The following is a 25,818-nucleotide window of genomic DNA, read 5'->3' as shown; positions in this document are numbered from 1 at the left end:
ATACAGGTATTCTCTCTTTTGGAGAAGGCAATGGCACCCCACTCCAGTACTCTTGCCTGGAAAATCCCATGGAGAGTGGTGGGCTGCAGTCCATGGGGTCGCGAAGAGTTGGACACGACTGATGCAACTTAGCAGCAGCAGCAACATTCTTTTAGATTTCCTTCCCATTTTGGTCACCACAGAGCACCAAGCAGAGTTCCCTGAGCTACACAGCTGGTTCTCACTAGCTACCTATTTCATACATGGTGTCAATAGCAGTGAAAGCAGAAGGTGAAGAGGGTGGCAGAAGATGAGATGGTTGGATGGCATCACCAGAGCTGACTCATTGGAAAAGACCCTGATGCTGGGAAAGATTGAGGGCAGGAGGAGATGGGGATGACAGCGGATGAGATGGTCGGGTGGCATCACCCATGCGATGGACACGAGTTTGAGTAAACTCCGGGAGTTGGTGATGGACAGGGAAGCTTAGCGTGCTGCAGTCCATGGGGTTGCAAACAATCGGACACGACTGAGCGACTGAACTGAACTGAACTCAACAGACATGAATTTGGGCAAACTTCGGGAGACAGTTTGCCCAAGGGAAGGACAGGGAAGCCTGGCATGCTGCAGTCCATGGGGTCGCAAAGAGTCAGTCTTGACTTAGCAACTAAACAACAACAATCAACAGAATATACATATATATGTCAATATACATATATATATATATGTCAATCCCAATCTCCCAATTCATTCCACCCCACCTCTTCCCCCGTCACTGGTGTTCATACATTTGTTCTCTACTTAAATAGTTTGAGTAGATTTGTTCTCTACTTAAATACTTTTTTCTCTTTTTGGATGAAATAAAAGATAATAACCAATGTCTAAAAAGGCTCCTTCATTTCGAGACATCAGCAGGAGTTTTAAGAGTGTGTCATCTGAAACATCTCCCTCCCCTTAAACCAAGAAGTTAATGGACTTGGACAACATGAGGAGAACTCCTTACCTAACTCATGAGGGAACTCCTCGCATAGGATGGCTATGGAGGTGCTGAGTCCCTGCAGAAGAGACAAGGTGCAGGAGGCCCCGATGGCCAGGCCATCGATGAAATTGTGGAGGGCATCACTGAGCGTTATCATCCAGGCGATCGTCCCTATTTCTGAGAGCTTCGGCCCCTTCAAACAAGTACACGAGCTTGACTCTTTTTTTCCATCCTGTAAAATAACAGAAAATCAATCCGCAGGATAACCAACATTTCTTGAAAGTCCAAGCGATACAGAGACAAATGTTCCCAACAGAATGTCTCTCATAGTGGATAGGAACCACTAATCATAAAAAATGGAGGAGCAAACTTGGAGAAAGGATAGGAAGAGACTGACAGGCCTTGAACGAACCACTTCAAAGACATTTTATACTCTGGTTTCCCTTCAAACAATCCTTTTGACTTGTATGAACAAATTCTTACTACTCCCTTCCTAAAATGTAATATTAATAGATATTAACCTAAGAATTTGACTTATTTATACACTTTAAAGAAGTTTTTCAAAGACTGAATTTAAATTCTTTTTCATGTTATAATTTGAATGTGAAATCCACATTTAAAGCATGATAACATCAAGGAGCAGCAACATCAAGGAGTATGTATTCTAATCTATCCTGTGCCAACCTTGTAACTGTGAGCAAGTAATCTGAGCTTTAGTGTCTTTGATCGTGAAGTGAAGAGAATGCACGAAATTATTCATTTATTTTTCAATGACTTAGTAAGTTTCCACTGTGTTCCAGGTAGCGTTCTGGGTGTTTAGGCTATAATAATGTGGTCCCTACAAGCTCTAAATTTCAATGATTCTCTTAACAAATTTCATGAAGTATGATTAAAACAGGCTTGCCTTTACACAACACTTCTCTCCACCATGAAACAACAGAAAATCCTACAGCAGACTCTTTGTAAGAATTTTAATTTCCATAAGAAATTTTTAAAAAAAGAACTTAAATTTCCATAAAATTTACAAAATTGTATAAAATCAAATGACAGATGCCAACTGAAGCATATTCCAGAAACTGTGGGAAAAGATAATAAAATGCAAATTCATTTTTAAGTAGGGAAGCAATTTGCAATTAACTGGAGAACATTTTATTCCTAATTCTCCTCCCCTCAACTCTATCTCAGCACCTAATCAACATATTTATTGAACATCTGCAATTTATACAACAGTCTGTTGAATGCTACAGGAAGTGCACAGAAGTGGAAAACACAGGTTCTGTCTTCAAGAAGCCTATTTACCTTGGAGAAACAAGATGTAAACTACACAACTGACTCCAAAAATTGTGCAACATATATCAGCTGAAAAGGGCTTCCTTCAGAGCGATCATCTGAGAGGTGGTGCTTTTTCTCTAATGTCACTTAACTGCTCAAAACACTTTGGGGACCATTCTTTCAAAGTTGACTTCCAATCTTGCCACACATCTTTTCACTGTTTCATTAGTAGCAAATCGTCATCTTTGAGGGATGTTTTGTTTGTGCATTCATGCATGTTCAGTTGCTTCAGTCATATCCGACTCTTTGTGACTCTATGGACTGTAGCCCTCCAGGCTCCTCTGTCCATGGGATTCTCCAGGCAAGAATACTGGAGTGGATTTTCCAGGCCCAGAGATCTCCCGTGGCTCCTGCATTGCAGATGGATTCTTTACCACTGAGCTACCAGCAATTTGCAAGGTAGCTTCAAACCTTCTCTCAAAAACACATGAAGCAACATTAACCTCCTTTTACTTTAAAAGACAGTTCTTATCAGCATAAAAAGAATTCCTAAAATGAGGTCTTTTCACTATACAATGTTAAAACATAATCTGAGGCAAATTAAATAATTTAAGAGTTTATTCAAGCAAGAATGGGTTCCAAGCTGGCAGTGTCAAACCAGGAGTAGATAGGAACATTCAAGGGACAGGAAGTTCAGGGAGACACATTTACAGAGAAAAGATGGAAGCAAAGCAAGGAAATTATTGATTGACTACAGCTCAATGTCTACTTGGATGTTACGAACTGACTGTCTTTAGGTTTTAATTTTGTAACCTTGAGGAATTTACAGGCTTAGATTTTGGATTGCTTACATATGACATTTGAGACACCTCAGCCTCTGTCCTTATTTAATTAATTCAATAGTTGATATATCTTAAATGCCACAATGTAATAAACAACAATGACTTCAGTTAAGTTCAGTTCAGTCCAGTCACTCAGTCATGTCTGATTCTTTGCAACCACATGGATTGCAGCACTCCAGGCCTCCCTGTCCATCACCAACTCCCGGAGTTTACTCAAACCCATGTCCATCGAGTCAGTGATGCCATCCAACCATCTCATCCTCTGTCGTCCCCTTCTCCTCCCGCCTTCAATCTTTCCCAGCATCAGGGTCTTTTCAAATGAGTCAGTTCTATGCATCAGGTGGCCAAAGTACTGGAGTTTCAGCTTCAACATCAGTCCTTCCAATGAATATTCAGGACTGAATTCCTTCAGATGGACTGGTTGAATCTCCTTGCAGTCTGAGGGACTCTCAAGAGTCTTCTCCAACACCACAGTTCAATTCTTCGGCGCTCAGCTTTCTTCACAGTCCAACTCTCACATCCATACATGACCACTGGAAAAACCATAGCCTTGACTAGACGGACCTTTGTTGGCAAAGTAATGTCTCTGCTTTTTAATATGCTGTCTAGGTTGGTCATAACTTTTCTTCCAAGGAGTAAGTGTCTTTTAATTTCATGGCTGCAATCACCATCTAGCGATTTTGGAGCCCTAAAATAAAGTCTGTCATTGTTTCTACTGTTTCCCCATCTATTTGCCATGAAATTAAAAGACACTAGTTCCTTGGAAGAAAAGTTATGACCAACCTAGACAGCATATTAAAAAGCAGAGACATTACTTTGCCAACAAAGGTCCATCTAGTCAAGGCTATGGTTTTTCCAGTGGTCATGTATGGATGTGAGAGTTGGACTATAAAGAAAGCTGAGTGCCAAAGAATTGATGCTTTTGAACTGTGGTGTTGGAGAAGACTCTTGAGAGTCCCTCAGAGTGCAAGGAGATCCAACCAGTCCATCCTAAAGGAAATCAGTCCTGAAGATTCATTGGAAGAACTGATGTTGAAGCTGAAACTCCAATACTTTGGCCACCTCATGCGAAGACTGACTCATTTGAAAAGACCCTGATGCTGGGAAAGATTGAAGGCGGGAGGAGACGGGGACGACAGAGGATGAGATGGCTGGATGGCATCACTGACTCAATGGACATGAGTTTGAGTAAACTCCAGGAGTTGGTGATGGACAGGGAGGCCTGGCATGCTGCAATCCATGTGGTCGCAAAGAGTCGGACATGACTGAGTGACTGAACTGAACTGAACTGAGGATAGCCCCACCCATCAGAACAAGACCCAGTTTCCCCCTCAGACAGTCTCTCCCAACAGGAAGCTTCCATAGCCTCTTATCCTTCTCCATCAGAGGGCAGACAGAATGAAAACCACAATCACAGAAAACTAATCAATCTGATCACATGGACCACACCCTTGTCTAACTCAATGAAGCTATGAGCCATGCCCTGTAGGGCCACCCAAGACGGACAGGTCATGGGGGAGAGTTCTGACAATGACTTAGTACATATCAAATGGGTGGCTTGGGTGAAAAGCCCCAGATTAGGACAGTTACTTTCAAAGAGAAACAAAGGCAGTCACGAGAAACACCATAGAGAAAGTGACCTCGGCTTTGCAAAAACTTACTGCCAAGATACCCTTCAAAAGACCAGTTGTTTTCCTTTTCCAACTTGGTTTACCTAATCACATATTTATAATTTCCTTACTTACTTGTGATGACTTAGGGAAAAGATTGCTAATCCAAGTCTTGACTACCTGACATTTTGCACAGAGCCTGTATACAAATTCCTTTAATTCTGAAAAACAAATTAATATATCAGGCATGGTTCTTTTATTACTATGTTTATTATACTTCCTTTTAATCTTATAATCTTAGGTCTCAAATAACACTCTTGGTTAGATTAACTGTTATACATTTTCAAAAGTCTTAGAAGAAATGAAAGTAGGCAAACATTCATGAACAGTTCTTTTTTAGTTCACCTGGAACAAAGTCACTGAGCAGAGAGAACACTAGAGTCAAGTCTTTGTTAAATTAGGAAGTATTCTCTTTCCCGTTATTTTTTTATCTTTCTTTGGTCTTGTTGCTTGCTTGCTTTCTTCCCTGTTTGACTTGTACCCTGAATATGAGGCTATTTCTAACCTCAGCCATGATAAGGCAATGCAATCCAGTGAAAAGACCACTGGTCTGAAATCCAGGAGAACCAAAGTCTTGCTTGGCTCTGACAAGCATTACAGTGTAATCATCAGCAAGGTGCATAAAATTGCTCACCTAAATTATTAATGAAAATGAAGTCAAAGCAAAGTGCAGACTAATCAGAAGGGGGGGGTGGAGAAATAATAGCATGAACAAAGTTATGAGAGGGGAAGGGAGACTGAGTAGAATCCCAACTTAAGTATGGAGGGGAAGAAGAAAAAGTAAAACAATGCACTAAGAAATCATAATGAAGAAAGCAAGTGGGCTTATTGCAGAACAGTTTAAAGTTAAATAAGGCAGTTAAAGAAGACCAAAACAAGAGACAAGGAGGAGGGTGTGAGAGGAGGAGGACGAGGAAGACAGGAAGGAGGAGGGGCGATGTTGGGAGGAGCAGGAAGAGCCATCAAAAGAGGCAGATAGGTAGGATGAGGGAAAAAAAGAAAGAACTTGGCTATCCTGCATAGGACATGGATCATATAAATACGGCTTACACCTGCAATGAAATACTATGCAGAGTAGCAGAGATGATGAATATCTGTATTTTTCCAAAACATAGCAGTAAGGTAAAATATATTTATATTTATACATAACATGCCTAGTGGGCACCTTTTGTAAAAATTAATATTATAATTCCATGATGGTCTGAGTGCAATTTGAAAAGATACATATAAAAATGCTAATCATGGTTCTCCCTTGGGGACAGTACTACGGGCAGTCCTTGGGTTTTTTCTTTTATCTTTTAAGGGTGTTCTGGATTTTTTGCATCATGTTATTACAATACTCAGAAAACAAAACATTAAAGCCATGGGATGAGAACCAGCAAGAGGCAACAGTGAACCTGTAATGACTCAGGAGTTATCACCAGCAAACAAGGTAAAGCTGGAGAAGCAGGCCACCTGCCAGGTTTAGTCTGCATTTAAGAGGGTGTATGGTCCCACTCGGAGAAGGCAATGGCAAGCCACTCCAGTACTATTGCCTAGAAAATCCCATGGATGGAGGAGCCTGGTAGGCTGCAGTCCGTGGGGTCGCTAGGGGTCAGACACGACTGAGCGACTTTACTTTCACTTTTCACTTTCACACATTGGAGAAGGAAATGGCAACCCACTCCAGTGTTCTTGCCTGGAGAATCCCAGGGACGGGAGATCCTGGTGGGCTTCCGTCTATGGGGTCACACAGAGTCGGACACGACTGAAGTGACTTAGCAGCAGCAGCAGCAGCATGGTCCCACTAAGTGAAATCTGTTTTTGTTAAATTAATGGCTGCAAAGATCAGCATGAACACTATCAGAATTCACTCTGCACTGGGGAAGGCAATGTGAGCCATGATTAATAAAAATGTTTTTTATGGTTTGTTATCTTCTATTTTACTGATAAGAAAAGCAACCACTGCAGTTAAATTTCAAATTCCATATACCATGCTGAAAGAATTTTGCAGAGCAAGAATTCTGATTAAAAAAAAAAAACACCAAGTCAAAAAGGAAAGTAGAAACCCTCTGAAAAACATAATTAAGATGGCAAAAGGAAGTACAATAAACAAAAGCTGAAAATTATATGCAAATCTAAACATAAAATCTATGCCCATAAAAGAAACTGATGTAACATCAAAACTATAAAATATTATTTTATGAGGCTACAAATAAAGAGAGATGAGAGTTAAAGAAAGAGGCACTGAATGCAAGCTAACTTAATGATTCAAGGGTATGGGCTTTGACACCAAACGGGGGTGAGTTTAAGTAATGACTCTGCTAATTAATATTAACAGCTCCATGTCCTTTGGAAAGTTACTTGGATCTTAGCTAATGCAGTAAGACAAGAAAAGGAAATAAAAGGTATATACATATTCAGAAGAAATAAATAAAACCATCTTTGCTGGCAAATGGACATGACTGTCTATGTAGAAAATGCTAAAGGATCAACAAAAAAGCTCCTAAAACATAAAAGCAAGTCTGGCAACGTTACAGGATGCAGCTTAACATATAAAAATCAGTTGCTTTCCAATATGCCAGCAATGAACAAGTAGAATTTGAAATTAAAATCACAATAGCATGTATATTGCTGCTAAGTCGCTTCAGTCGTGTCCAACTCTGTGTGACCCCACAGACGGAAGCCCACCAGGCTCCCCCGTCCCTGGGATTCTCCAGGCAAGAACACTGGAGTGGGTTGCCATTTATTAGTACCTCCTAAAATTAACTATTCAGGTATAAATCTAACAAAATATGTGGAAGATCTATATGAAGGAAGGCACAAAACTATGATGAAAGAAATCAAAGAAGAACTATTCCATTCATGCACTAGAAGACAATGAATGGTTGTCAAAATGTTAGTCCTTCCCAAGTTGATCAACAGACTCAGTGCAAGCCCAATCAAAATCTCAGAATGTTATTTTGTTGATATTTTTTAAATTCTAAATCTATATGAGGGACTTCCTTGGTGGCTCAGACGGTAAAGTGTCTGCATACAATACGAGAAATGCAGGTTCAATTCCTGGGTTGGGAGGATCCCCTGGAGAAGGAAATGGCAACCCACTCCAGTACTCTTGCCTGGAAAATCCCATCTTGGGAAAGTCCTTCCCAAGTTGATCAACAGACTCAGTGCAAGCCCAGTCAAAATCTCAGAATGTTATTTTGTCGATATTTTTAAAATTCTAAATCTATACTGAAACAAAAAATTCCTAGAATAGTTAACACAACATTAAAGGAAAGAAAGAAGTTGGATAACTGACACTATCTGACTTCAAGATTTACTAAGAAGCTACAGCAATCAAGATGGTGTAGTACTGATGAAAGGATAAATAGATCAACAGAACAGAATAGAGAGCCTAGAAATAGACACATATAAACATGGTCTACTTATTTTTGACAAAGAAGCAAAAGCAATACAATGGAGAAAGTCTTTTCTTGCATTCTATGGCTTGTCTTCTCATTCTGTTGGCATTGTCTTTTGCAAGGAGAAGGTTTGAATGGTGCTGAAATAAGTGGACATCCATATTTAAAAGAAAAGAGAGACAGTCTAGACACATACTTGACACCCTTCACCAAAAAATGAACTCAAAATGGATCATAGACCTCACTATAAATGCCACACTCTAAAACTCCTAGATGATAAAATAGGAGAAAACCTAGATGACCCTGAGTACAGCCATGGCTTTTTAGATACAACACCAAAAGCATAACCCATGAAAGAAATAATTGATAGCCTGGAGTTTATTAAAATTTAAACCTTCTCCTTGCAAAAGACTGCCAATAGAATGAAAAGACAAGCCACAGAATGTGAGAAAATATTTGCAAAAGACAAATATCTGATAAAGACTTGAGCAAAATATACAATAAGAAAATAATCAATTAAAAAATGAGCCAAAGACCTTCACAGACACTTCATCAGAGAAGACTTACAGATGGCAAATGAGGAGAGAAAAAGATGCTCCATATCATATGTCATCAGGGAAAAGCAAATTGAAACAAGATAACACTACACACCTATTAGAATGGCCGAACTCAGTAACACTGGTACCACCAAATACAGGCAAGGATTCAGAGCATCAGGAACACTCATTCATTGCCAGTGGGAATGTAAAATGGTACAGACACTTTGGAAGACAGTTTGGCAATTTCTTACAAAACTAAACATTTTCTTCCCATACAATTCAGCAATGATGCTCTTTGATATTTACCCAGAGAAGCTGAAAATTTATGTCCACATGAAGACCTGTACACAGATGTTTACATCATTTTTTTCCTAATTGCCAAAACTTAGAAGCAACTAAGATATCCTTAATTAGGTGAATGGGTAAATAAACTATGAGACATCCAGACAACAGAATCTTGTTACAGCCCCCCAGCCCCCCAGCCCCCAAATGAGCTATCAAGTCATGAAAAGACATGGATGACTCTTAAATGCACATTACTAAATACAATAAACCAAATTTGAAAAGACTACATAGTGTATGATTACAACTATATGACATTCTGAAAAAGGCAAAACCATATATGGAGACAATAGAAAGATTAGTGGTTGCCAGGAGTCGGGGGAAAAGAGAGATGGATATGTGAAGCACAGAGAATTCTAGGGCCGTGAACATACTCTATATGATACTACGATGATGGATACATTACACATTTGTTTAAACCCATGGAATGTAGAATACAAGAGTGAAATAGAAACGACGGACTTTTGGTGATTATGATGTGTTGATGGATGTTCACCAGTTGTAACAAATGTACTGATTTGGTGGAGGATATCAATAATGGAGGAGGTTGCACAAGTGTGGAGACAGGATATATGGGAAATCTCTATACTTTCCTCTCAATTTTGCTATGAACCTAAAACTGCTCTTTAAAAAAAAAATTACTTGAAATCTGATTTTAGTTTCCTTATCTATAGAACAGAGAAAATAATACTACCCACTCCATAGGATTATGAAGCCACCAGCTTCCCTGGTGGCTCAGAGGTTAAGTCTGCCTGGAATGTGGGAGACCCTGGTTCAATCCCTGGGTCGGGAAGATCCCCTGGAGAAGGAAATAGCAACCCACTCCAGTATTCTAGCCTAGAGAATCCCATAGAGGGAGGAGCCTGGTAGGCTACAGTCCATGGGGTCGCAAAGGAGTTGGACACGACTGAGCAACTTCACTTTCACTTTTCCATAGGATTATTGTGATGATTAAATGCCATGTCTGTAAACTAAGTATGCCACAAATGGTTATTACTGTCAGATCATTTTATCTAACAAAGTACAGAGGAATAAAGCATTACTAAAAGGAAGAAAAACAAAAATTGCCTAAGAGAAAAGTGTGCATGACAAAAACTGCTCACATATGATCCTTAAATAAATTCTCCTGCATACTGATCAAGATGATTGGAGAAAATGGGAGAAAAACTAAATCTATGCAAAAAGGGAGCTTTGGAAAAGTGAGAGGGTGCAGTGACATATTAAAAAGAAACAAGGAGTGACTCCCCTAGTGGTCCAGTGGTTAGGAGTCTGCCTTGCAATGCAGGGGACTCAGGTTCAATCTCTGGTCAGGGAACTAAGATCTCACACGCCTCGGAGCTACTGAGACTGTGCACAAAAGATCGTGCTTATGGCAACTAAGACCCAACACAAACAAATAAATACTAAAAAAAAAGAAAAACTATTAACAAGGAAGCTTCAGCTTGGACATAAATACACTCTACTGAACTTTCAACTACTAGAGTCAAGGTGTATTAAACTAACACCCAAAAAAGATGTCCTTTTCATTATAGGGGATGGAATGCAAAAGTAGGATGTCAAGAAACACCTGGAGCAACAGGCAAATTTGGCCTTGGAGCACGGAATGAAGCAGGGCAAAGGCTAATAGAGTTTTGCCAAGAGAACGCACTGGTCATAGCAAACACCCTCTTCCAACAACACAAGAGAAGACTCTACACATGGACATCACCAGATGGTCAACACCGAAATCAGATTGATTATATTCTTTGCAGCCAAAGATGGAGAAGCTCTATACAGTTAGCAAAAACAAGACCAGGAGCTGACTGTGGCTCAGATCATGAACTCCTTATTGCCAAATTCAGACTTAAATTGAAGAAAGTAGGGAAAACCACTAGACCATTCAGATATGACCTAAATCAAATCCCTTATGATTATACAGTGGAAGTGAAAAATAGATTTAAGGAAGTAGATCTGATAGACAGAGTGGAGTGCCTGATGAACTATGGACGGAGGTTGGTGACACTGTACAGAAGACAGGGACCAAGACCATCCCCATGGAAAAGAAATGAAAAAAGCAAAATAGCTGTCTGAGGAGGCCTTACAAATAGCTGTGAAAAGAAGAGAAGCAAAAAGCAAAGGAGAAAAGAAAAGATATAAGCACCTGAATGCAAGTTCCAAAGAATAGCAAGGAGAGATAAAAAAGCCTTCCTCAGCAATCAATGCAAAGAAATAGAGGAAAACAACAACAGAATAGGAAAGACAAGAGATCTCTTCAAGAAAATTAGAGATTCCAAGGGAAGATTTCATGCAAAGATGGGCTCAATAAAGGACAGAAATGGTATGGATCTAACAGAAGCAGAAGATATGAAGAAGAGGTGGCAAGAATACACAGAAGAACTGTACAAAAAAGATCTTCACAACCAAGATAATCATGATGGTGTGATCACTCACCTAGAGCCAGACATCTTGGAATGTGAAGTTAAGTGGGCCTTAACATCACTACGAACAAAGCTAGTGGAGGTGATGGAATTCCAGTTGAGCTATTTCAAATCCTGAAAGATGATGCTGTGAAAGTGCTGCACTCAATATGCCAGCAAATTTGGAAAACTCAGCAGTGGCCACAGGACTGGAAAAGGTCAGTCTTCATTCCAATCCCAAAGAAAGGCAATGCCAAAGAATGCTCAAACTACTGCACAGTTGCACTCATCTCACACGCTAGTAAATTCATGCTCAAAATCCTCCAAGCCAGGCTTCAGCAATACATGAACCGTGAACTCCCAGATGTTCAAGCAGGTTTTAGAAAAGGCAGAGGCACCAGAGATCAAATTGCCAACTTCCGTTGGATCATGGAGAAAGCAAGAGAGTTCCAGAAAAACATCTATTTCTGCTTCATTGACTATGCCAAAGCCTTTGACTGTGTGGATCACAATAAACTGGAAAATTCTGAAAGATGGGCATACCAGACCACCTGACCTGCCTCTTGAGAAACCTGTATGCAGGTCAGGAAGCAACAGTTAGAACTGGACATGGAACAACAGACTGGTTCCAAATAGGAAAAGGAGTATATCAAGGTTGTATATTGTCACCCTGCTTATTTAACTTATATACAGAGTACATCATGAGGAACGCTGGGCTGGAAGAAGCACAAGCTGGAATCAAGATTGCCGGGAGAAATATCAATAACCTCAGATATGCAGATGACACCACCCTTATGGCAGAAAGTGAAGAGGAACTCAAAAGCCTCTTGATGAAAGTGAAAGAAAAGAGTGAAAAGGTTGGCTTGAAGCTCAACATTCAGAAAACTAAGATCATGGCATCTGGTCCCATCACTTCATGGCAAATAGATGGGGAAACAGTGGAAACAGTGTGAGACTTTATTTTTTTTTGGCTCCAAAATCACTGCGGATGCTGACTGCAGCCATGTAATTAAAAGACGCTTACTCCTTGGAAGGAAAGTTATGACCAACCTTGATAGTATATTAAAAAGCAGAGACATTACTTTGCCAACAAAGGTCCGTCTAGTCAAGGCTATGGTTTTACCAGTGGTCATGTATGGATGTGAGAGTTGGAGTATAAAGAAAAATGATCGCCAAAGAATTGATGCTTTTGAACTGTGGTGCTGCAGAAGACTCTTGAGAGTCCCTTGGACTGCAAGGAGATCCAACCAGTCCATTCTAAAGAAGATCAATCCTGGGTGTTCATTGGAAGGACTGATGCTAAAGCTGAAACTCCAAAACTTTGGCCACCTCACGTGATGAGTTGACTCACTGGAAAAGACTCTGATGCTGGGAGGGATTGGGGGTAGGAGGAGAAGGGGACAACACAGAATGAGATGGCTGGATATTATCACCGACTCAATGGACATGAGTTTGAGTGAACTCCTGGAGTTGGTGATGGACAGGGAGGCCTGGCGTGCTGTGATTCATGGGGTCACAAAGAGTCGGACACGACTGAGAGATTGAACTGAACTGAACTGAAAATCTACTGTGAAAATATGCAGTCTCAGTTAATAAGTTTATCTGAATCAGACAACTGACTGCCAATAGGAAGAAAGGGATCTCTAAGATGTAAAGTAGTATCTTGCATAGTTAGTGTTTCAGTTTACAAAGCGCTTTCATGTATTAGTGTCTTTGTTTTCTTTTGACCTTTACAACATCCTCATGAGTTAAAATAGAACAAATATAGTATCCTAATTTTAGAGACAAGGAGAATGACAATCCAAGAATATAAATTACTTGCTCAACATCACACAGAAGGTGTTGGGATTAAGCACCTTAATTATTTACCGAACACCTATTTTACAGCTGGCAGGAACTCTCCAAAGAACCGAGGACTGAAACATAAATAAAAAGAATCTGCATGTTGTTGGAATTCATAGTCCCCAAAGGAACATCCAAGATTCAAACTTCAGGGCCATGATGATTAATTCCCATCAGCCCTTTCATAATGACTTCCCACCCTCTCACCCTGCTCTCTGTCCTGAAGCTGTTTTTCCTGAATGGCCATTGATACAGGCTTCCTGTCCTCTGGTTTCCATTTAAGATGGACAACTAGGAAACCCTAGAGGGAATTCAGGTAGAGAAAGAAAGGAAAAGTCAAGATCTTTATTCCTCTGATACCCCCTTGTGCGGTCGACTCAAGCCATCAATGACCCTCAAATGAGAACACAGCTCTTCTCAAGACAACTCTATTCCTAGAAGCTGCTTCCTCTCCATCCTTTGGGTCCAGGGGTTGTAACAATTTTTCCATTACTGGTCCCTGGTTCAGGCACTACTCTTCTACCCAACTCTCACCTTATGAATCAATCTTCCTGAAATTATTCTACTTTGAGTGTTCTGTTTCCTATTGGATCCTGATAGAATCACTGGTGCTGGAAATGGCCATAAAAAACAGACCTCAAAATGGAATATAATTGGGGTTTTCATATATTCAAAGTATGGGGAAATGGAACAGTGGTTACCCACAGGTGGGCTGCATTTTTTCAGCGAAACCCAGAACATGAAAGGGCTCTGCAAGATCTAGGCTATGCTGTAAGTCTTCCTGCCATTTGATTCTTATCATCCAGCAGACTGTTATTAGAAAAGTCTGTGGCAGACAGAGATGCTGAAAGAAGCCTTCTGGCAAGCCCTGGTCAGAGAATTCACAGCACAGATCCCTAAGATGTTAGGGTAAAGCCATGCCCTCTTTTGCCATTAACTATTCTTTTATCTCAGGGCTTCTCAAGTGGCGCTAGTGGTAAAGAACCCACCTGTCAATGCAGGAGACATAAGAGACCTATCCTTGGGTTGGGAAGATCCCCTGGAGGAGGGCATGGCAACCCATTTCAGTATTCTTGCCTGGAGAATCCTCATGGACAGAGGAGCCTGGTGGGCTACAGTTCACGGAGTCACAAAGAGTCGGACATAACTGAAGCAACTGAGCATGCACGCACACAATTTTTATCCCGAAAGCTGTGGCTCACTTGCTCCTAAGTCCTTGGAGAGACTTATCTTGTGCCCATGGGACATCAAGTGGGTGAGAGATCATGCCCAACGTGAACTGGAAGTTATCTGATCCAACAAGCCATAAATTCAGTTGCCCACACCAGCATTCCATTATCAAATTTATAAACAAAAACAAGCCCATACCAGCCTTGAAGATATAAGCAAATTACAATGGCAGTTGATTAAGACTCTCATAACCTAAGCCTAATACTGCATCTCTTTTTCCTCAACAACAGTAAGGCTACATGGGGTGTTTATACGGCCAGTTAACTGTGAATCGTGTTCCAGCACCAACCAGCTATACAATCTTACTCACAATGAACTTAAAATATAGTGATAAAGATAAATCCTCCAAGTGGGCAGAACTTTTAAGTGTGATGTTGAACTTCATGTGGTCTACACTAACTCATGAGCGAGAGCTCAAAGAGCAGGCCAGGTGAACAGAGACTTTCAAAAAACAATATTGGAAGCTGGTGGCAGAGATCTGGGAAAAAATATATAGATGGACCACTTGTAAAAGGCACAGAATGTGAAGACCATTCTATTCTGTTGAATCTCATAAGAGGCTACCACCAAGGATGGTCTCAATAACAAGTGCACAAGAAGACTGTAAATATCATTCGGCATCTTTCATCAGGCATCCCAGTGTCTGCTTAATGGCCCGTACACAAAGAAGCCAGATTTGTGGGGAGGGAGACTATTCATGGGGGATTCCAAAGTGCTCTAACATAACCTTGGAGAGAAAGAGGAGAAGGGGACCAGGGTATTTATTCCCTGGGCTCCCTCCTTGAGGGGGTAACTTAGGCTGGCTATGACCCTAATGAAAGATCACTGCTCCACTGAACAGTGGCTTTCTATACAAAACTACTTCCCTCCAAGTTCTAGTAAACTTCTTCCTCCCCCTTCCCTTTGGACGGAAGATTGCTAACGGTTCCACCATTTCAAGTTCCAGGTTTACTGCACTTTCCCCTGTGGTTAACCCACACCTTGCCCCGAGTTTTGTAAATTGCCCGTTTTCTCTTTTGTATCTTTACTTGAAAATGCCATCTCTTCTGGAAAGGATGATTGATTCAAACTCATCTGCTCATTCCCATACAACATTCCCAGACTCTGTATATATTATTAAATATATTTCAACAGAAAAACTTGCAAAAAGGATTAGACACAAAGATATAAAGAGTTAAAGGCACTATTCTGCTGCTGCTGCTTAGTCACTTCAGTCATGTCAGACTCCGTGTGACCCTATGGATTATAGCCCACCAGGCTCCTCTGTTCATGGAATTCTCCAGGCAAGAATACTGGAGAGGGTTGCCATGCCCTCCTCCAGGGGATCTTCCCAACCCAGGGATCGAACCTGGGTCCCCTGCAGCGCAGGGTCCCCTGCAGATTCTTTACCACTGAGCCACCAGGGAAGCCCTAAAGGCAATATACAATATAAAATTTCAATGGATTTTGTTTTTATAACTATATTTTCAAGTGATTTCAATGGACTTTATAGCTGATGGTTCCTTTGTCCTTCCTCTAGCCCTAAAAAGTCAGTCTCAGCTCACTAAAACCAAAATCAAACTTCATATGAGAAAGAAGAAATTATTTTTATTCTTTAATGCCTATAACCAAATATAATTCAAATGTACTTAGTCTCTAGTCATTTGGTTTCAGGAAAAAACTTCATAACAATTTTCAAAACTCTCCTTGCCAATGAAAATAACCATTAACAAGAAAATAACAATTTCCAGAAACCTTGAAAATGGTTTCCTTTCCCTCTGCCTCTTCTGTGAAATGAGACTGAAGTTGTTTAGCTCCTTAGGAGTTGAAATAATAGTCTCTCATTTTCAGTTGGGGACCATATCACTTTACTATCCTAAAAAAATAATTTAAGAGAAATCTGAGGGGTTTTCAAGAAATTATGCTCCTATTTTGCAAATGAAACTTAAAGTATATAGTAATTAAGTATTTACAGTTGTCCTAATGGACCACTTACACCACTCTGAAAGGAAGCCTACTGTTTCTACAGACCAGGAGGGCATTAATGCTCTGATACATTCGGGAAGCAGAATACCATTTCTTATAAAAAAGCCTGCATAATGTACTCCCCAACCCACACAACCCTCATTATTACTGAGAAGTCTTAAAGGGACTCAGAAGGCACTAGGAAATTGGTTAAATTTTCATGTAAGTTGGAGAAATTTGTTGCTGCGCTCTTGAAAAATGAGGGAAAAAAAGGCAGGGATACCTACATTGCTCAGTATTAAGTCCTACAGAATAGTTCAGACGAAGAGACATGGGGAGGGTGGGATGTGGTAGCGGAACCGCCCCCACGCAGCAGCTGCCTGTGGTGTAATTACCATCTGACATGAATTATGCGAAAGGAACTGAAATACAGAAGAGCCCACCCAGTACACTACAAGTATTGACTACCCAGGCCTGCAAAAGATGAGGGCGGGCTGTCTGATTTGCAGAGAACTAGAAGCACAAGTTTCTTAGTGCAAGAAGCTCAGGAAAGTGATAAGAGACGAGGAATGACAGATGACAAGGACAAGAGCAAGTGCCGGCTGCAGTCGCCGCAACAGAAGACGCAATGATGGCCGATGGCCGTAGTGGAGGTGTTAATTACACAGGGGATAGGGTACCAGGACCTCCTTTCCTCTTAAAGATATAAACGTGAATCTCCGAGGAGTCACTCACCAGTTAAGGAAAAGAAGAATTTTACTGAGCTACAGTTGATTTATAATGTTGCGTTAATTTCCGCTGTATGGGAAAGTGACTCTGTCATACATACATATATATTCTTTTTTTAAAACAAAGAATTTTATTGTAATTTTATTGGCTTTGTTTCCACTTTTTGCTTGTTTGTTTTTTGTTGTTGGGTTTCATTGTTTTTATTTTTTATTTTTTGGCTGTGCCACTTGGCATGTGGGATCAAACCCGCACCCACTCCATTAAATGCTCAGAATCTTAACCACTGGATCACTAGGGAAGTCCCATATACAGTATTCCTTTATAGTCAAGAAAAGAAATTTCATACTGAGGGATTGAGCATGAAAGACATAGGGTATACTCAGGGAGCACAGAAGAGTAATAATGATAACAGCAGTAGTGAAAGTGAAAGTCACTCAGTCATGTCCAGCTCTTTGCGACCCCATTGACCCAATGGAATTCTCCAGGCCAGAATACTGTAGTGGGTAGCCTTTTCCTTCTCCAGGGGATCTTCCCAGCCCAGGGGTCGAACCCAGGCCTCCTGCACTGTAGGTGGATTCTTTACCAGATGAGCCACCAGGGAAGCCCAAGAACACTGGAGTGGGTAGCCTATCCCTTCTCCAGAGGATCTTCCTGATGCAGGTATCAAACCGGGGTCTCCTGCATTGCAGGCGGATTCTTTACCAACTGAACTATCAGGGAAGCCCAACAGTAGTAGTACAAGTCATTTAATCATCACAATAACTTTAAGAGGTTATTAGTCCCATTTTATAGATGAGGAAAGTGAAGTATAAAGAGATTAAGTAATGCCCAGAGTCATACCTCTAGAAAAGAGTAGAGATAGTATTTAAACTTCTATGCCAAACAAGCTATGCCTATGATCTCCAGGAAAGGTGGGGTTTTACTTTCTCTTATTCGTTCCTGTTCGTCCAGTATGTAGCACTACAAGCATTCTGAACACTTGGTGTCTGAATAGATGAAGGTGAAGTAATAGTAAAAGTACATTTTTTCTCATGACAAATTCACAAACCATTGTCATATGCAGCATCTATTCCAGTCTCTCCAAAGAGCAAACATAATGGGCATTTATACAATGTGGGAAGGGTTTGCATAGAAAAATGTCCCTTAATCAATTCCGAACTGGTTCATCTACATTTGAAAAAAAAAAAAAATCTTTGGAAGTGCAGAAGAGTTTTTGTTGTTCTTTGTTTTCTTACCAATTCTTTAACGTCATGGAGCCAGATCAAAAGCTCCTGGAAGACAAGGATTTTGTCTTCATTTCAGCCCCAAATTTAACACAGCTGAGACTTCTTGGTGGTCCAATGGTTAGGACTCTGCACTTCCACTGCAGGAAGCCTGGGTTCGATCCCTGGTCAAGGAACTAACATAAGATCCCACATGCCTGTTTCACTGTGTATCCAAAAATTAACTGAATGTATATAGAGAGGTGTTCAATAAATTTTTAAAAATAAATCAGCGGGAGAGGGGACTTGTTTTGCTCAACTGAATGGACTGACAGAATGCCAAAATTGCACTTTAGTCAGCAGATGTCAGCACCGCTATAGCCATCCCAGTGACCACCAAAGGACTGAAGGCTTTAATCAGCAGCCATTTTGCATCTAATTCAAGGATAGTTACACGGTTTTAAGAAGACTGTTGGAGGAAAGGGGCATGAAAATCATAGCAATAAAGGCAACTGACACCACTGAGTGCTTACCATTTGGAAGGTGCTCCTCTAAATGCCTTGAGCTGAGTCCCTCTAACATCCAATCTCAGATGAAGTAACGTGGGTGGTGGAGGTAAGGCCAGGACCAGAATCCACCCCACTGGAGACGGAAAAGCCACTGAACCAAGGTGATCTGACTCTTAAGCCCATGCAATAGAAGGCAGAAAAGGCTGCTCAGAAGGACTGAGTTCTTCCAGATAAGAAATTTTGAGTTCAGTAATTTATTGCTACAATAATGGGTTATTTTCTTGCTGTTGCCAGTTTCCATCCTGAAAGGTACCAGATTCAAGTACCTCTGGTTCTGAGTAGAATACACTAAGCTGATGTGCTGAGGTTTGCTAACACTTCAGACACACTTAAAATAATACCTCCAATCATTGAGGGGATAAAACACCATCCTCCAGCTTTCAGATCTACTCCATATAATCTGTTGTTTGCAGACTGAAGTAGAGACGGGGAGAAAGATACAGTTTTCTGACTGTCCCTTCCTGAATTTGTTACACTTAGTAAAATGTAATTTTAGATCCAGGTGCTTATTTGAGATGATCAATACTTATTTAAATAGAACACGGTAACACTTACTTTGAAGAAAAAGTTCTATCTAAAATTTTCTTCAATGTCATGTCATACCAGCATCCATTGTGCCTTAGCTACTCTGACCTTCCTTCAATTCCTAAAACCAACCAAACTCTTTCCCACCCTGGAGATTTTGCACTTTCTGTTTCCACAGCCCTGACCTTCTTCTCCCTGATCTTTGCATACATAGCTGCTCCCTATAGTCCGTATTTTAGCTTAAATATGTCCCTGACCACCCAAACTGGATATGCAAGCATCATCACATCACCACATTTCAACTCCCTGCACAGCATCTGTAATCCTATAATGTTAGGCTATGTGCCCACAGAGTGCCAGAGATCAGAAACATTTTCTAATTTGCCACAGTATCTCCAGGGTATGGAACAAAGACTGGCACTGGGCATGTGATCGCAGGATACATGAGTGAATGGCAGAATGAAAAAATGAATACCATCCTCCTGCCCGTTAACACAGCCTCACCGATTTGGCCTATAGACCAGGATGTCATTCAGAACGTGAAACGTTACCCCAAAAGCAGGCTCATTTTAAGACTGCCCTTATTATTTTAAGATATAAGTTAAGTGAGTGAAATTTTGGTCAAAGTCACAAAAACTACAAAGAATCCAGAGAAATTTTCTGTAAAAACGACACCCTCCCAGTAAAGAATTTTTGCAATTTTACTTTCCAAATGTAAAACAATCTCTAGATTTGGTGTTTTACAACCTAGAAAACTCTTGATCCCTCACTTCAGTTTTTCTGATATGTAATTTAGAACCTAATAATAAAAGTAGATGAACTAGAAAGCATCAAGCCAGATGCATGGTTTACTAACACTTCAAAAGTAATCTTTACTGGTGCCTTCTGAGATATTGAATTTTTTTTTCTTTAATCTGCCTTCACTGAGTTGCTATAAAGGTTTAATAAAGTCATGCTCATTAAATAATTTGATATTCTTAAGTAGAAGATTCAATAAAGTTTGTTCTTTTTTTTTTACTTTTAATGCTATGATACTTGATGTCAGAAATAAAAAGCAAACAGAATAATTTTAAAAAGAAATGGGGTCATGTACACTCTGCTATATTAAAATGGAGAACCAGCAAGGACCTACTGAATACCACATGAAACTCTACTCAGTGTTGTGTGGCAGTCTGGATGGGAGAGAGGTTTGGGGGAGAATGGATACATGCATATGTATGGCTGAGTCTCTTCACTGTTCACCTGAATACAACATTGTTAATCAGCAATACCCCAATACAAAATAAAAAGTTTAAGGTTTGAAAAAAATACCAACTGAATAATCAAGTTTTAATATTAAAGAAAGAAAGAAATGGAGGCTTACACATTAAGGTCTCTCCTTTTGATCGATAAAAACTCAAACATAACAGATCTGGATATGTTGGGCCACTGATCAACATAGCGAGCAAAGTTAGATAGGAGAAAGTCACAACTTAACTATCAGAAATGAGTTATTAACCTAATTACGCAGAAATCCTCAAAAAGGGACTAAAATCCCCTATCTAAAAAGCAAGTACACAGCAAAATCAAATCTCACCTCCCATCAATGATCTGACTGTAACCTGATGGTACATTTATTAACAGCAAGTACTTAATTTGGTCTTAAACACCTTCAATTATTTTTATTCACTAAGATAATCAGTGAAGTATTGATAGTTTTAAAAGTGCTATGTGTGATCAGGACATTTGCCTCAGACATAAAACTGGATAGGAAAAGATAAACAGATAAATACCTAAATTGGTATGTGTGTGTGTGTGCACGTGTGTAACAATCTGCTGATGTTCTGCTACAGACTGTAGTAGGATCAAACTCAAAAAACATCTTGGCAAGACCGCAGTTCATTTGCAAGATACTTCAGCCTTGTGATCTTTCTAATTTAAGATTCTTATTTTTTGAAATATACAGAATAAATATAACATGGAATAACAGAACATAGAATAAATTTTACCTCCCCAAGAGCTTCTACTCAAGACATGACTTTTACTTATTACACTAAAACATTTCATGCTTTGGCAAAGTTTCCAGCATGCAATCCACTGAGCAAAACTTACTCACCAGGCCTTGATCCAGTATCCCCAAACTGCAAGATGCAGCATGTAAAGAATACAGCATCGCATAAATACTTTTAAATGAGCAAACAGCAGATAGAAAGAGGCCTATGTTGGCAAGTCCAGTGCTTATGATATGGACATCTTTTATAACTCAACCTTAAAAACATTTGAAAAAGCTGATGTTAAAGACACACCAGCAACAGAAGACATATTTACATTTTTTCCATTGCTTATGCTGCCTTGCACAACAAAATTAAGCAAGGACACAATAAAACTAAGCAACTCTTTCTGATGCCCAGAATAATTTACTTGAACCTCTTAATTTTTTTCCTCATTTTTCAAAAGAAAAATGTATTGGCATTCATTTTCAATGTTTTTATCAATCAGCATGCACAACAAAGCAACACAGCAATTCTTCATTATACTAATGGGGGAAAAATTAACTTGATATCAAGCCTAATTGAGTAAAACCTCACTAATTCTTCTAAATAAGGATAAGTCCTGCTTGATTAGTGAAAGCAATTTAGTATAGAGCATGTTTAGATAAATACACTTCTATTGCTTCCAAGAATTCACACAAACAAACAAAATCCACAGCCAGCATGAGGTGTGGCAGAAGGCTTTCATAAAACCCACCATGTCATACGGGTAAGATTAATGTGGCATCTCAATTCCATAATAACAACTTGGTGTTTCTTTAAAGAACTTGAAAACTTTACGTGCATCTTCCTAACAAATTATTTCAAAAGCAATTTTTATACAGGATACACAAAGTACTCTATGGAAAAGGGAATGACTCCCCACTCCAGTATCCTGGCCTGAAGAATTCCATGGACTGTACAGTCAGTCCATGGGGTCGCAAAGAGTCAGACACAACTGAGCGACTTTCAAACTTTCACCTTCAAGTACTCTACAACCCTGTCTAATAGGAAGATATAACAAATCATAAGTTATTAGTTATGATATACAAGTAGCATCGAAATTAATGAGGTTTCACCCTGCCGGCAATCCTCAAGTTGAACTGCAGAAGTTCCCTTGTAAGTTCACTGTTAGAAATCAGAACTGACTAGATCAATGTTCCCATTAGGAAGGCCATGCCATGCATGTAGACAGAAGGAACAGGAGTCTACAAATCAAGACCCCAGGAGGGGATCTCATCATAACTTTGCCATTTATTATCTGTGTGTTACTTAACTGAGTCTTAATTAAATCTGTAAACAGATATAACACATATATCACAGGACTGTGGTAGGGATTAAACATAATAGCTGTTAAGGTACCTACTACAGCACTCTCAGCAGTGGCCATGGAACTGGAAAAGGTCAGTCTTCATTCCAATCCCAAAGAAAGGCAATGACAAAGAATGCCCACACTACCGCACAACTGCACTCATCTCACATGCTAGTAAAGTCATGCTCAAAATTCTCCAAGCCAGGCTTCAGCAATATGTGAACCGTAAACTTCCAGATGTTCAAGCTGGTTTTAGAAAAGGCAGAGGAACCAGAGATCAAATTGCCAACATCCACTGGATCAGGGAGAAAGCAAGAGAGTTCCAGAAAAACATCTATTTCTGCTTCATTGACTATGCCAAAGCCTTTGACTGTGTGGAACACAACAAACTGTGGAAAATTCTGAAAGAGATGGGAATACCAGACCACCTGACCTGCCTCTTGAGAAACCTGTATGCAGGTCAGGAAGCAACAGTTAGAACTGGACATGGAACAACAGACTGGTTCCAAATAGGAAAAGGAGTACATCAAGGTTGTATATTGTCACCCTGCTTATTTAACTTATGTGCAGAGTACATCATGAGGAACGCTGGGCTGGAAGAAGCACAGGCTGGAATCAAGATTGCCGGGAGAAATATCAATAACCTCAGATATGCAGATGATACCATCCTTATGGCAGAAAGTGAAGAGGAACTAAAAAACCTCTTGATGAAAGTGAAAGAGGAGAGTGAAAAAGTTGGCTTGAAGCTCAACATTCAGAAAACTAAGATCATGGCATCTGGTCCCATCACTTCGTGGCAAATAGATGGGGAAACAGTGGAAACAGTGTCAGACTTTATTTTGGGGGGCTCCAATATCATTGCAGATGCTGACTGCAGCCATGAAATTAAAAGACGCTTGCTCCTTGGAAGGAAAGTTATGACCAATCTAGATAGCATATTAAAAATCAGAGATATTACTTTGCCAACCAAGGTCCGTCTAGTCAAGGCTATGGTTTTTCCCGTGGTCATGTATGGATGTGAGTGTTGGACTGTGAAGAAAGCTGATCACTGAAGAATTGATGCTTTTGAACTGTGGTGCCGGAGAAGACTCTTGAGAGTCCCTTGGACTGCAAGGAGATCCAACCAGTCCATTCTAAGGGAGATCAGTCCTGGGTGTTCATTGGAGGGACTGATGCTAAAGCTGAAACTGCAATACTTTGGCCACTTCATGCGAAGAGTTGACTCACTGGAAAAGACTCTGATGCTGGGAGGGATTGGGGGCGGGAGGAGAAGGGGACGACAGAGAATGAGATGGCTGGATGGCATCACCAACTCGATGGACATGAGTTTGAGTGAACTCCGGGAGCTGGTGATGGACAGGGAGGCCTGGCGTGCTGTGGTTCATGGGGTCGCAGACAGTCGGACACAACTGAGCGACTGAACTGAATTGACTGAACTGGACAGCACTCTCTACTTTCACCCCCGGGCATTTTCTTTATCAAGTATTCTCAATCATTACTCTGTGCTAGGGCAATGCAAACAATGACATTATCAGGGAAAGTATGATATCCTGAAGACCTATGAGATGTCTTCTATTTACACCTGGAAACCTAGCACCGCTCCATCTCACCTCAGCCCCTGGCTGTTTCCTTCTATATTCCTCTCCAGTGTCGCTGAGGACAGAATTGCCTACCAAGTGGGGCTTTGTACACCAAAGTCTCTTCTAATGCACCTGGACACTGAGAAGTTTGGTCTAAAGGGAAAATAAATAACCTCTGAGTTCAACTGCCTTCATATCTTTTATTCAAACTTGCTATTTGGTTTTGTTCTCTGCAAACATCCATATAAACCTTGTTCTCAACTATTCTGGAAACCTTCAATAAACGTAACTCTTGACTGTAAATTGTTCCTATACTAAAGCAATCCATCAATTCTGAACCTTCAAAATGTACCCCACCACAACTTCACAGAAAACCCACAGCATAAAATGCTTTCCTCCTTCCAGTTGATTTGTGCTTATAAACCTGACACCAAAGCCCACAACTTTATACCAACTCTCCTACTCGAAATCGAGAGTTCAGTTCAGTTCAGTTCAGTTCAGTCGCTCAGTCGTGTCCAACTCTCCGCGACCCCATGAATCACAGCACGCCAGGCCTCCCTGTCCATCACCAACTCCTGGAGTTCACTCAAACTCATGTCCACAGAGTCGGTGATGCCATCCAGCCATCTCATTCTCTGTCATCCCTTTCTCCTCCCGCCCCCAACCTTTCCTAGCATCAGAGTCTTACCCAATCATTATTCTGCGATTGAAATAGAGAACATTGAGGCTTTGAGGCCACACACCAGAGTTGGCTGCTGTTGCTCCCACTTCATCCCCCACCTTCTCAGCAAGATGGTGATGTTTGGTAGTATGGTAGTGGTAGTAATAAAATGTTACTTCACAGCTACGCTTATTCATTACTTTTTAAATATTTGATTGATTTAATTTTCATAATAATCCTTATTGGGAGAGACGTTGGCCAATTTAAAGATGAAAAGAAAATTAGTTTTAGGAAAGTACAGTAACCTGACTAGTTGTGAGTCAAAATTTCATCAGATCTATCTGGCTCAAGTTCTTTTTTTAAAAAATTTTTTATGGAAATATAGTTGATTTAGAGTGATGTGTTCATTTTAGGTATATAGCAAAGTCAGCTATATATTATATATATATATATTTATATATTCTTTTTCAGAATCTTTTCCACTATAGATTATAAGATATTGAATATGGCCTTCCATGCTATACAGTAGGTCCTTGCTGTTTATCTATTTTATAGATAGTAGTGTATACCTGTCAACCCCAAACTCCCAATTTATCCCTCTCCTTTGGCAACCATAAATTTGTTTTCTACATCTCTGAGTCTATTTCTGTTTTGTAAATAAGTTCATTTACATCATTTTTTTAGATTTCACATATAAGTGATATTGAACGCTATTTGTCTTTCTCTCTCTGACTTACTTCACTTAGTATGATAATCTCTAGGTTCATCCATGCTGCTGCAAGTGGCATTACTTTGGCTCAAGTTAACAAAGCA

At 40.2% G+C, this 25,818-nt stretch overlaps 1 protein-coding gene across 2 annotated transcripts in view; it reads right to left on the bottom strand.

Moving 5' to 3' along the window:
- SLC39A8 (solute carrier family 39 member 8) overlaps nucleotides 1-25,818 on the bottom strand; it is an 84,051-nt gene that overhangs the window by 3,980 nt on the left and 54,253 nt on the right. For both annotated transcript variants that reach the window (XM_055434143.2, XM_055434144.2), the window contains exon 7: nucleotides 983-1,190. In XM_055434143.2, the coding sequence (XP_055290118.2) occupies nucleotides 983-1,190 (208 nt within the window). The remainder of the gene's footprint in view (nucleotides 1-982; nucleotides 1,191-25,818) is intronic.

The sequence above is a fragment of the Moschus berezovskii genome, chromosome 5 (genome assembly GCF_049115385.1).
Source record: "Moschus berezovskii isolate FMDL1 chromosome 5, NW_MosBer_1.0, whole genome shotgun sequence".
NCBI classification, from domain to species: Eukaryota; Metazoa; Chordata; class Mammalia; order Artiodactyla; family Moschidae; genus Moschus; species Moschus berezovskii.
Note: the sequence above shows the minus strand (reverse complement) of the source record. Positions and strands in the feature narration are given on the sequence as shown.